Source organism: Spermophilus citellus (assembly GCF_964194105.1).
Source record: "Spermophilus citellus genome assembly, chromosome: 16".
In the NCBI taxonomy this organism is placed as follows: domain Eukaryota; kingdom Metazoa; phylum Chordata; class Mammalia; order Rodentia; family Sciuridae; genus Spermophilus; species Spermophilus citellus.
In genome coordinates, this window is record NC_138196.1 from 26,830,652 (window position 1) to 26,844,129 (window position 13,478).

Here is a 13,478-nt window from a genome sequence, read left to right on the forward strand (position 1 = left end):
AAATTTAGTTTTATGCCAGATACTTTAATGATTGAATTATTGTTAAAGTTTTAATTCTGTTAAATATGTTTGTCAAACTATGTTATTTATTCTCAGTGTGTCATCGCTACTATAGCTTTTGGAATGGGCATTAATAAAGCTGACATTCGCAGAGTCATTCATTATGGTGCTCCTAAAGAAATGGAATCATATTATCAGGAAATTGGCAGAGCTGGCCGTGATGGACTTCAAAGTTCTTGTCATGTACTCTGGGCTCCAGCAGACTTTAACTTAAATAGGTAAAAACTATTGTTTTCACCTTGCATATTTCTTTCTTTCCAAGAAAATATTTTAAGCAAGGTCTAAAATTTCAAGTAATTTTCAGGTATATTTAAAGTAAAAAAACAAGATTAGGTAGAGAGAAGTGAGGGGAGGGGAAAGGAAGGGGGGAATGGAAGGACAGCAAAATAAAGTAGACATTATTATTGTTGTGGGTATATATGTGAGTGCATGACCAATGTAATTCTGCAACCTGTACACTCAGAAATATGAGAAATTATATCCCATCTGTTTCAAATGTATGATATGTCAAGATCATTGTACTGTCATGTGTAACTAAAACAAATTAAAAAAAAGTAAAAAAAACCCAAAGAAACTAAAGAACCCAAATCAACCAACAAATGAAAGTAAAAATCCAAAACATACAACATCTATGAAGAACATTGATGATAAATGTTGCCACATAGAGGAGATGACCTAATTTTAGCCATTCCTGAGTGTGAGGAATTACGTAAATAAGTTTTATACTTAGGCATATAACATAGATCTTACAGAATACTTTTCTACTGTTGTACATCAAGTGAATAGTATTTTTTCCTCCTCTTGTCTTCTCATGTTGTAATGTCTTCAGCCATAGTTACCTTAGAGTCTGTTTATTTATTCTTTCATATATGTATGGAGCATAATTCAGAAATCAGTTTCATTCTGTGGTTCCTTTTCCTTTCCCTCCTCCCTCCCCTTAATTTGCCTTCTTCTGTTTATTCTTGGAAAGGTATATAAAGCTATTCGGGAGATTTTTATCATTTGATATTGATATTTATAAAATTTATTCACAGAAGACTAGACATAAACAGGGTGAGCTTAGTTGCACTGACTTTTTAGAAGATAACGTGTTTTAATAGTATTTAACAATTTTTAAAAAATATATTCTTAGTTGTAGTTGGACACAATATCTTCATTTATTTTTATGTGGTGCTGAAGATCAAACAGAATGAACAGAAATCCCATTTTATAGTTACCAAGTGCGAGGCGGCGCTCTACCACTAGCCACAGCTCCAGCCCGATTTAACAATTTTTAATAAATTCAGTATTATAGAAGAAAATCAATTATACTTGTTTGAGGAAGAAATTTATTTCTTATACTTTATTGGTGTTCCTGCATACCCCAATATACAAAGTTAGTTTTGGAGGATCAAGAAATTCTCTGAAAAGTTAATAGGGATAAAGACTCCTACTGGTAATGAGCCTCTTTTGGTATTCTTTTTATAAATGCTTTCAGTTTCTTAGAAAATAAATTAAAATAATGCATAGACTTACCTGGGAAACGGTAAAAATTTGTGTATAATAGAAGATTTGCTGGAAATCAAAGAGTTTGTGACATATAAATCAAAATGAAGAACTAGCATGTATAGTAATTTTTTAAAGGCAGCTTAAGAATTGTTACTTGGACATAGGTAGTATTGTTTTTCTTTTTTTGATACCAGGGATTGAACTCAGGCCACTAAACCACACCCCCAGCCCTGTTTTGAATTTTATTTAGAGAAAAGTTTCACTGAGTTGCTTAGTACCTTGCTTTTGCTGAGGCTAGCTTTGAACTCTGAATCCTCCTGCCTCAGCCTCCCCAGCCTCTGGGATTATAGGTATGCGCCACCACGCCCGGCACCGGTAGAATTCTTTTTTTTTTTTTTTAATTCTCTCCCTCTCTCTCTCACTCTCTCTCTTTTTTTTTTTAAAGAGAGAGTGTGTGTGTGTGGGGGAGAGAGAGAGAGAGAGAGAGAGAGAGAGAGAGAGAGAGAGAGAGAATTTTTTTAATATTTATTATTTTTTAGTTCTCGGCGGACACAACATCTTTGTTGGTATGTGGTACTGAGGATCGAACCCGGGCCGCAGGCATGCCAGGCGAGCGCGCTACCGCTTGAGCCACATCCCCAGCCCCAGGGTAGAATTCTTTTGAAAGCAATTTTTATAAAAATTACAAAAGTGCTTCCTTCCTTTGGGGGCATTGATTGTGAAGAAATATAAGAGAACTTTCTAGGGTGATTAGAAATATTCTTTATCCTAATATGAGTGTGAGTTTTGTAGGTTATGAAAATAAGCAGTAATAAATAATAGTTTCACATATCCCTGTGAAATTTTGAATTGACAGGAACTGCCTTACTGAGATACGTAATGAAAAGTTTCGATTGTACAAATTAAAGATGATGGCAAAAATGGAAAAATATCTTCATTCCAGGAGATGTAGGCGACAGTATGTATTATTTATTTTATTTTATTTTATTTTATTTGTACTGGTGATTGAACCCAGGGATACTCTACCACTGAGCTGTATCCCGAGTCCTTTTTATTTTTTGTTTTGAGATAGGATCTTGCTGTGTTGTCCATTCTGGCTTAGAACTTGTGCTCTTCCTGCCTCAGCCTATTGAGTAGCTGGGATTATGGGCATGTACCACCAAGCTCAGCTGTATTATTTATCAATTAGTAGCCTGGGTTTATGAAAACTCAGGCTATTTCTCTTTTAAGAAAAACATTTGCTGAATAATCAGGATTATTTTGAAAGAATATTTTGTTGATGTTATGGTATGCTCAGTTTTAAAGTCAGCTTTCTTTGTGCCTGAGTAAACTAAACTCAAATAATGAGGTTCCAGGCAAATAATTAATGGTGATTTTATCTATTTTTAGCAATGAAGTTAACGTGTGTGTATTTATTTATTTAACTTTGAAATTTCTCTTGGATAGAATCATCTTGTCTCATTTTGAGGACAAACAACTAAGAAAGGCCTCCATGGGTATTATGGGAACTGAAAAATGCTGTGATAATTGCAGATTCAGGTACAGATTTCTTCTTGATGAACATTCTAAAATTTCTCTCTCTTTTTTTAGGTCATATTTAATTGAATTTTTGTTGTGTATATTTTAGTTTTTTTAAACTAAATGAATTTATTTAAAAATTAAAAGCAAACAATTTAGAGTATTTTACTTTATGTAATAGATAAAACAATAGAAGGGTAGACCTAAACCTAAACATAATCAATTGTTAAATGTAAATTGTCTAAAAATATCATTTAAAGGTGTAAATTCTCAGGATTGATTTTAAAATGTGACCCTATCTTATATGCTATAAGAAATCCACTACAAGTATATTTATAAAGGTAGGTTAACAAAAGAATGAAACATGGTGTACCATGAAAACACAGGTCAAAAGAAAGCTGAAGTTGCTGTTTTAATGTTGGGCAGTGGACACTTTGGAACAAAAAATACTAGCAGGAATAAAAGAGGACATTGCATGATGTAAAAGGATCAGCTCACTCATTTCTTAGTCCTGATTCTCCAGAGAAATAGGATGAATGATTTTATATTAAAGGGGGAAGGATGAAAGGAATTATGTGGAGTTGGTTATAAGGAATTGGCTTAAACAGTTGTGGGGGTTGGCAAGTTAAGCAGTCTGGAAACATGGGCAAGAGTTGATGTTGCTGTCTTGAAGTGGAATTCTTTCTTCAGCTACATTTTTTGCTCTTAACATTTTCAACTGATTGGACGAGACTTACCCACATTATTGATGGTAACTTCCTTTAATTAAAGCCAGCTGATTATGAATATTAATCACAGCTACAAAATATTTTCACAGCAACATCTAGATTAGTATCTGACCAAACAACTGAGTACCTCAGACTAGCCAAGTTAAACATAAAATCAACTATCCCAACCAAGAAGACATCCTAAATGTTTATATACTCCAAAGAAAGAACCTAAAAGAACTGAAAGGAGAATAGAGAATCCACAATTATAGTTGGTGACTTTAACATCTTCTCTCAGTAATCAATAGAAGTAGTAGAACAAAAAAATCACTAAGGGGATAAGAATAAAAATAACTGTCAACAACCTGGATCTAATTAGTTTTTAAAAGAACACTTCATCCAACAGCAACAGAGTACACATTCTTTTTAAGGGAAGATGGAATGTTACAAACATGAATCATACTCTGGGTCATAAAACAAAATTTTAACAAATTTGGAAGTAATCTTTTTGGATAAAGTATGTGTTTTGACTATACTGGAATTAAACTAGAAAGTTGTAACAGAATGATATAAGGAAAGTCTCTAAACCCTTGGAAATTAAATAGCACACTTCTGAACTATCTATTAATCAGAGAGAAAGTCTCAAGTGAAATAAGAAAATATTTTTAACTGAATGGGATAAAAACACAAAAATGTTTAGTATACAGCTATTCTAGGAAGGAAATTTATAGCATTAAATATTTATCTTATAAAAGGAGAGAGGTTTCAGACCAATTAAGCTTCCAAAATAAGAAACAAGCAAATCAAAGCAAAATAAAGCAAATGGCAGTGGAAGGAAGGAAATAATACAGATAACAGCCTAAATTAGTGAAATAGAAAACAGAAAAAAGAGTAGTAAAAAATAGTGAATGCAAAAGGTCATTATTTGTTAAGGTCAACAAAATTGATTAAAAACTTCTAGCAAGACTGACAGAAGAAAGAGAAATAGATTTATTAATAGCAGGCATGGGAGAGGGAATTTTGCTACAAATCCAGTAGACATTAATAAGGATAAGAATAAAACACTATGAACAACTTATATATAAATTCACTAATGTAGATGAAATTACTTAATTACTTAATAATCTCAAACTAGCCATACTCAGCCACAATGATTTAAATAGGTGAACTTGAAAGGTCCCCCAAGCATTAGAGGAAGTGAATTCCTTATTAACAGCCTCCCAAAATAAAATTTCTAGCCCTGAAGGCTTCAGTGACAAAATCTAGCCAACATTTGAAGAAGAAATAACACCAGTTCTACAATATGGTTCCATTTATATGATATTCTCTGAAACTTGTATTTAAACTGTATGGTCGAAGAGATGATCAGCGGTTGCCAGAGGTTAGAGGGAATGAGAAGGTATACAAAACAGTAGCACAAATGAGTATTTTGAGTGATAGATTCGTTTTGTGTCCTGAGTGTGGTGAGGATTAGGTGAATCTATATATGTGGATCTATGATGTGTTAAAATTTGTAGAACTTTACACAAATATGACTAATGTAACTCTTTATTGATTGAAAAATTAAAACAAATGATACACCTGCTTGGGTTAGCTATATACTTTTGTGTGGTAGATACATTATTATAAAACACAAGGTATGCTATTAGGATTGGAGATGTTCTCTGCATAATGATAAATAGTTCCTTCACCAAGAGAACATTGTTTTCTGTCTCAAAAAACAAACAAGATAAAACAAAACAGAAAACTCATTCGCATAAAGCACAGATTGAGGGAACTCAAAGAAATAAACAAATCTGCCCTCAAAGTGGAAAAGTTTGATATAATTTTTTAGTTATTGGTAGGTTAAATAATTTTAAAAAATTAGCAAGTTATAGGAAATTTGGTCACTATAGTACAAATTTGATTTATTAGGCACCTAGTAATAGAAAACTTATCAAGTAGCTAGAGAAGTGGATTGTAAATTACTTTATTTACTTCATGATCCCCCTAACAAATGATCAGTATTTGTATCCCACACTGGGCTAATTGTCAGAATACAGGTAACTTGGACTGAAATAATTAACCTTTCAGCCCACCTAGAATCTGTTTGCAGCATATTAGTTGGGAGAAACTGAATGAGAGTCTATACTTCTCATGTATACATGGAGTATTTATAAATATTGACTACAAGAGCAGGGGTTGGCAATATGATCTTTGGGCCACATCCACTTCACTTGCTGCCTGTTTTTCTGTAAATAAAATTTTGATGGAACTTTGCCATGCCCTTCTGTTTATGATGACTGCTTGAGTTAAGTAGTTATCTACAAAACCCATTGTGGTCCACAAGGCCTGATGTATTTGTTATCTGGCCTTTTATGGAAAATGTTTTCTGACCCCTTTACTAAGTTATAGTTTATGTCAGCATTTTTCAATGAATTGGTATCTAATTCACCACATATTCTGATAATATATTAAAATCTGATAGTAAACTAAAAGATAAATAAAAAATTCTTATGCATCCGGAAATCTAAAATAATATTTTTAAATAACTTAAAGAAAAATCAAACTGGAAATTAAAATATTTTTAGAATTTAGTGATAATTATATTAAAAACCAATAAATGCAATACAGGTAGTTCTTTATGGGAATTTGATAGCTTTAGTTACTCTTATTAGTAAATTAACCAGGTAATCATCCTACTAAAGATGTTAGAATAGGAGAATAAACCTAAACATAGTTTTTCCCCTTCCCTCCAAACATTATTTTATCTGGAATATTGAATGCATTCTTATTGCTATGAAAGTTATCAGTTGAATTAGGTGGTTGATTTTTCCCTAAGGATTTTTTTGTTGCTGTTCTTGACCTAAAAAAAATCAAATTTGTATTAATAAAAATTTCATATCAACTTGAAGAATGATTTATGAATTTACCTTATATACACTTAAATGAAGAGTTTATATCTTTCTGTTATAATTTATAGTTTAAACTATAAGTTAGAGTTTAAACAGTTTATTGGATAGAAGATTTTCTTTTTAAGTTAAAATTTTCTTTTGTAATAACCCCATTTTTTTCCAACAAAACCTAACACAAAAGTCCAATGTTCATATATAATCCATCAAGTGGAACTGTCATACTTTCTTGAACTTCTTAGTCTTCTTCCATCTGAGGTCTGGGCCACTTGCCATGAAACTTGGCTTCTTAGGACTAAGAAGAACTAGAGGGGAACCATTAGCATAACATTCTGGGATGCTGTATTATAGTTTATTTGTCATGTTTGAGATACTTCACACGCTCTTGGCTATATAAATTTTGTATCTTCTACAGCAGTTGACACATTTGAGATATTTTTTACTTGGCTAATTTGCACATTAAATCTTTTTTTTATTGCTTAAGGTATGTACTTTGTTTATGCTGTCTTAATAATTAATATTTTTATTCAGATTGAATCATTGTGATTCTAATAATGACTCAGATGATACATCACAGGACTTTGGTCCACAAGCATTCCAGTTGTTATCTGCTGTGGGCATCTTAGAGGAAAAGTTTGGAATTGGGGTTCCAATTTTATTTCTCCGAGGATCTGTAAGTATATGTGAATGACCTTCTTAGTTCTTTTTTTGCTCCTGTTGTAGTTTCTTTAAAGATTTATTGTGTTGTGATTATAGCTTTGACTTTAGGTGAATTATTAAAAATGAAGAAAATCAACATTAATTTACAGTTAAACCCTGCAATTCACTACTTCTGACAGAACATATATATGTCACATCTATTGTTGTTTTGATGTTCCAAGCTTATGTTCAACTTTGCGTCTCAGTCTGAAGTATTATATTAGTTTATTACATTGTTGGGGTAAATCCCTAGACTGATCTTTCTTAGGATAATTAAGGCATGTTAACTTTCATTATCAAGGGGCTGGTGGAACAAAGTTGGATTTTTTTTGGTACCCAGGAAAGAATTTTAAATTGAGCAAAACTGTAGTTTTGAGGATAATTGTGTAAATGTCTTAGTTCATAACAATATTTGGCAACATATTTTTTTTCCTCTTCTGTTTCCTACCAGAAGTATAAAATACCAAGAAAAAAATTTGACTTTACTTTTGTTTTGTAAAATAAAATATGATTTTATTCCTGATAAAACAAAATTAAGTGTTCTATGTTGATACTAGTTGACTAAGAGTGGAAAATAGGATACTTTATACAGTTACGTACATTTATTTTAAATATTCTTTAAAATTCTTATTTTGTATGTAGAGTTTATAAAACCACTTTAGATAAGCTTTTATTTGTTAAATAGTCAAATGCTTATGTGAATATTTTTTAGTTTTTATTTTGTTTATAAAGGAACCTGTTAACTTAGTTAAGAAATATTTTTAATAGTTGAAAACATATTAACTTTTCATTTACTGATATTTTAATATTCTGAATGGTGTTTACATTTTTATTTTTAAATCACAAGTTTGATCAGAAATTTAACAGTGGAAGTGTCACCTAAGGAACTTTGTTTTAATTCCTATGAGTGATACTATATTTTTTATTTAAAAAACAAACAAACAAATTGCATGGGACAGCTTAAATATAATTGAGATCTATAATTTTTTTTTAAAATTTTTATCACCTTTAACACCTTTGTACCCCAGTTGAATGTATAACTTATAAACATTATCCTTGTTTTAATTTGGTATAATCCAGTAGTATCCAGTATCAACAAATAAGTTTAAGTGGGCTCCTAGACTAACTTGAACTGGTCACAAGAGGGATCAGATTTCACCTATTATTTGAAATCCAACTCAGACCTTTTATACTGACAGTGTCTTTTGGGAGTCCTCAAATTAAGAAGTTTATCCTTTGTGAAATTTTATACTACCCTTGCTAGATAAAAGTGTAAAACTTTTTAAAAAGTACCACTTAATGAAAATTTAGAGACACTAACTGCAGTGAAAATAAGGTAAGTTCCCCATCCACCACCCCCCATTTCAGTGATCTTGCTATCTACTGGGATATTATTTTAAAAATTATAATTGTAATACCTTTGGGAATTGTTCTCCTTAACCAATTTAGGATACATTAATATCTTTGTAGATAATTTTGATCTGTAAAATGATGTGTCTTAAACAGAGAAACTTTTGGAGTTTTTAAAAGAAATAATGTTATGTGTGCAAATATATAACAAATGCAATTTCAGCAATACATGATGCTGTTCATCTACACAAGATTTTCCTAAATAGCATAAACATTTATGCAGCTTATTCACAAGTTTGTAAGTGGAGTTTAAAATTTTGTTTTAAGATCATGTTTTATTAGAAATTAAATCATGATAGTATTGCCTAAGGAACTTTGTTTTAAATTGTTCACCATCTAAAAAATTTTACACCCCCTGTGTGAATATGGACAAGATATACAGTGGCCTTAATTTTATAGATTAGAAAATGGAAACACAGTCATTAATCTGTACAGGAAAGATTAAGTGAAACATCTTTTCTGATCATATTATTAACATGCTAAACCTTATCATTGCCCCAGCATTGTATAGTGCTTTTCATAAAAGATGATTTTACCTAGACAGCCATTGGAACTATTGGTAAGTTTTTAATCAAACTCTAATTTTCAAAGTACCTAACAGGAAAGGACTGCCCATTGATTTTCTAGACAACCAATTTAATCTGATTAAAATATATTCCTAGAGATAATTATGGTTACTTTATCCTTTGATTTTATTTTACACGGAATTAACAGCTCAAAATGATTTTCTGAAGCCCTAAAGTGGTAATCATGAACCTCTTTTGCTTGTAGGAACTGAGAGAGTCTGTGTATTTGTGTGTGTGTGTCTGTATGTGTGAGAAAGATTTATAGAAGCTCTGGACATGTTTTGAACTCTTAAGAACTTAGAATTCAACGCTTCTTGAGTTGAAGTTTATAGCTATTTTTCCACTAGTTATTAAACATCTATTTTTGTGTAAGGCACTATATTGTATTTTGTAGGGGATCCAAAGTTGAATTAGATGAGGCTTATCATCTAGTGTAGAAAATATTACTTGGAAAGATGTAAGTATAATATAATATAGAAAGAGGTAAAGGATATATGAACTGATAGGAACTATTATTGAAGTCCTAGGGAGAGTATTCTTAGGGGAATTAGAAGTGTTTGTGAAGATTTAATTGGAGCTTTCTGTTTTATGGGGGATACAGTAGATTTCTGAGAGGTATAGTTGATTTGGACATTCGGAAAAAGAATGAAGGAAGAAGGATGGAGGAAAATGCTTTTCCCAGCAGATAGAATTACTACAAAAAGCAATTGTGAATTTTAAAGAAGTTAATTTAGAAAACTGGCAAAATTTTAGTCTTTTGTTTTTCTCTTTCAGATACTAGGGCAGAAAACTGCTTATCAAAAACTCATATGTCAGGTAGTGTAATTTGACTAGTCAGTTAGTTCTCTTTATTCCAACTGTTACTCATCAGTTAGATTTCCACATTCTAAGAGTCTAAGTTTTGTTGACCCTGTTTTTCTAACCTGATTTTTAAAGGAAAATAATAGATGAAAATTTCCCTTTAAGATTGCATCCCATAGAACTATAGACTCTTGGTGCCAAAACTTGGCAAAAAGACTGGCCCTATCGTTTTATTTTATTCTAGTTGAAACAGAGTTTTTAAATGATCTGGTCTAGGCCATACTGTTACTTTGTGCCAGTAGCAGGATGGACAAATAGCTTTCCTAACAGTGCCTTTGTGTTTATTATGCTATTAAATACAGTTCTAAATTTGTATTTTTAAATCGAATTATCTAGAGATACTAGAATGAAGATTTGTTATTGGTTGACGAGTGATATGTGTATAAAATTGTGCCCTCTATAAAAATCAGTACCCAAAGCCCTATATTCTCTCCATGTCAGCTTTCCCATTCCAGGCAGTTTGACTCTTGACAGTAGATAACCTGGAAAATTAAATTAACTGAAACATTAAAGCAATTAATGGAGGATGCTTTGCTTGGAGTGAGAAATCATCAAACATTTGTTGTTGAAAATTCTTACTGCAGTTTGCTTTAATTCTGTTTTTTTTTTTTTTTTAAGTTACTTGGTTCCATTTGGGTTTTTAGTTGAAAAGGGAATATATGATTTCTTTAAAACAAAAATGCTCTTTATCAAAGAGCAAAGATACTTCATTCTCTGCATGATTATTACCATGGAAACAGGACAGTGAAAATTTATTCACATAGAACTCAGTATTCACAATGATTATTAATCATAAAGGGAAGAGACAGTTACTCCTGACTAGTTAGAAAAAGCTTTATTGCTTCATACTAGTAGATGTACACAAATTCACTTCAGGTTTTTTTTCTGCTTAGGAAAGGAAAATCTATCAGTAATTTTTAGTGTCTAAGAGAACTAGAAAGTGCTAGTTAGGCAACTTAATACCTTTTGGTGTTACTAGTTTATAAGGAGTAGAATATTCTACTACAAAGGTGAGCTCCATAGCAGATGTACAAGACTGTTAGCAAATGTTCCAGAGGAAACTAATACTGTTAGATTAGGGAATTCAGGGTCAGTTAATGGATCTGCTGTTAACTAGTAAAAAGAAAGTTAATATTACTGAGATAGGATTTGTCCTACATACTCACTTCATCTGTATAATATTCCCAAGACATAGAAACTATTATTATACTTGCATATCAAGTCAGGCCTAGAAGCATAGTTGAATAACTTGCCAGAACAGTGACCTAAGCCCAGGTAAAGTAGCTTAAGAATCTACCTAGTATATTGGTTGTGTGTGTGGGTATATGTATGCATGCAGAGTACATGAAAAACTAATAAAAAATTGGTACTAGTTGTCTTGGAGGCCTATGTTCTAATCCTAGTTGTAGTACAAAGACACTGTGGGATGTGAAATAACATGTTTGAGCCTCTGATTATTTGTTAGAGTATAAGTAAGAAAATGACTTAAGATAGATCAAACAGATTCAGCTTTACTTTCAATTGTTAAATTCTATGATATTTTCTTTTATGTCATTATTTTTTGAAATAAATTTTATTGTGTATATTTTTAAGGTAAACAGCGTGATGTTTGGAGGGTACATAAATATAATAAAATGGTTCCTGGAGTGAAGCAACATAGTATATCCATCATTTCAACATAGTTACCAATTTTTTATTTATTTGTTTGTTTGCTTGTTTTTGTGGCAAGAGCACCTATTCATTTAACAGGAATCCCAATTATAGTACTGTTTCATTAACTATAGTTCTCATGTTGTACATAAGGTCATTAGATTTGTTCATCATATGTATTTGATGTTTGATTTTTATTGGTATTTTTTTAATTTATTTTTTTTATTGGTTGTTCACAATATTACAAAGCTCTTGACATATCATATTTCATACATTAGATTGAAGTGGGTAATGAACTCCCAATTTTACCCCAAATGCAGATTGCAGAATCACGTCGGTTACACATCCACAATTTTACATAATGCCCTATTAGTAATTGTTTTATTCTGCTACCTTTCCTATCCCCTACTATCCCCCCTCCCCTTCCCTCATATCTTCTCTCTCTACCCCATCTACTGTAATTCATTTCTCTCCTTGTTTATTTTCCCATTCCCCTCACAACCTCTTATATGTAATTTTGTATAGCAATGAGGGTCTCCCTTCATTTCCATGCAATTTCCCTTTTCTCTCCCTTTCCCTCCCTTCACATGTCTCTGTTTAATGTTAATCTTTTCTTCCTGCTCTTCCTCCCTTCTCTGTTCATAGTTGCTCTCAATATCAAAGAAGACATTTGGTATTTGCTTTTTAGGGATTGGCTAGCTTCACTAAGCATAATCTGCTCCAGTGCCATCCATTTCCCTGCAAATTCCATGATTATGTCATTTTTTTAGTGCTGCGTAATATTCCATGGTGTATAAATGCCACATTTTTTTTATCCATTCATCTATTGAAGGACATCTGGGTTGGTTCCACAGTCTAGCTATTGTGAATTGTGCTGCTATGAACATTGATGAGGCAGTATCCCTGTAGCATGCTCTTTTAAGGTCTTCAGGGAGTAGTCCGAGAAGGGCAATAGCAGGGTCAAATGGTGGTTCCATTCCCAGCTTTCCCAGGAATCTCCATACTGCTTTCCAAATTGGCCACACCAATTTGCAGTCCCACCAGCAATGTACAAGTGTACCCTTTTCTCCGCATCCTCCCCAGCACTTGTTGTTGTTTGACTTCATAGTGGCTGCCAATCTTACTGGAGTGAGATGGTATCTTAGGGTGGTTTTGATTTGCATTTCTCTGACTGCTAGAGATGGTGAGCATTTTTTCATGTACTTGTTGATTGATTGTATATCCTCCTCTGAGAAGTGTCTGTTCAGGTCCTTGGCCCATTTGTTGATTGGGTTATTTGTTATCTTATTGTCTAATTTTTTGAGTTCTTTGTATACTCTGGATATTAGGGCTCTATCTGAAGTGTGAGGAGTAAAAATTTGTTCCCAGGACGTAGGCTCTCTATTTACCTCTCTTATTGTTTCTCTTGCTGAGAAAAAACTTTTTAGTTTAAGTAGGTCCCACTTGATGATTCTAGTTGTTAACTCTTGTGCTATGGGTGTCCTATTAAGGAATTTGGAGCCTGACCCCACAATATGTAGATCGGAGCCAACTTTTTCTTCTATCAGACGCAGAGTCTCTGATTTGATATCAAGCTCCTGCTTTCTCTGCGTCTATCGAGATGATCATATGGTTCTTATCTTTAAGTC

The 13,478-nt window shown here is 32.3% G+C and overlaps 1 protein-coding gene across 1 annotated transcript in view; it reads left to right on the forward strand.

The window, feature by feature from the left end:
* Positions 1 to 13,478, forward strand: part of WRN (WRN RecQ like helicase) — a 170,722-nt gene that overhangs the window by 106,943 nt on the left and 50,301 nt on the right. Inside the window, exons 20-23 of the mRNA XM_081268993.1 lie at positions 97 to 278; positions 2,405 to 2,506; positions 2,995 to 3,087; positions 7,196 to 7,337. Of these exons, the coding sequence (XP_081125119.1) occupies positions 97 to 278; positions 2,405 to 2,506; positions 2,995 to 3,087; positions 7,196 to 7,337 (519 nt within the window). The remainder of the gene's footprint in view (positions 1 to 96; positions 279 to 2,404; positions 2,507 to 2,994; positions 3,088 to 7,195; positions 7,338 to 13,478) is intronic.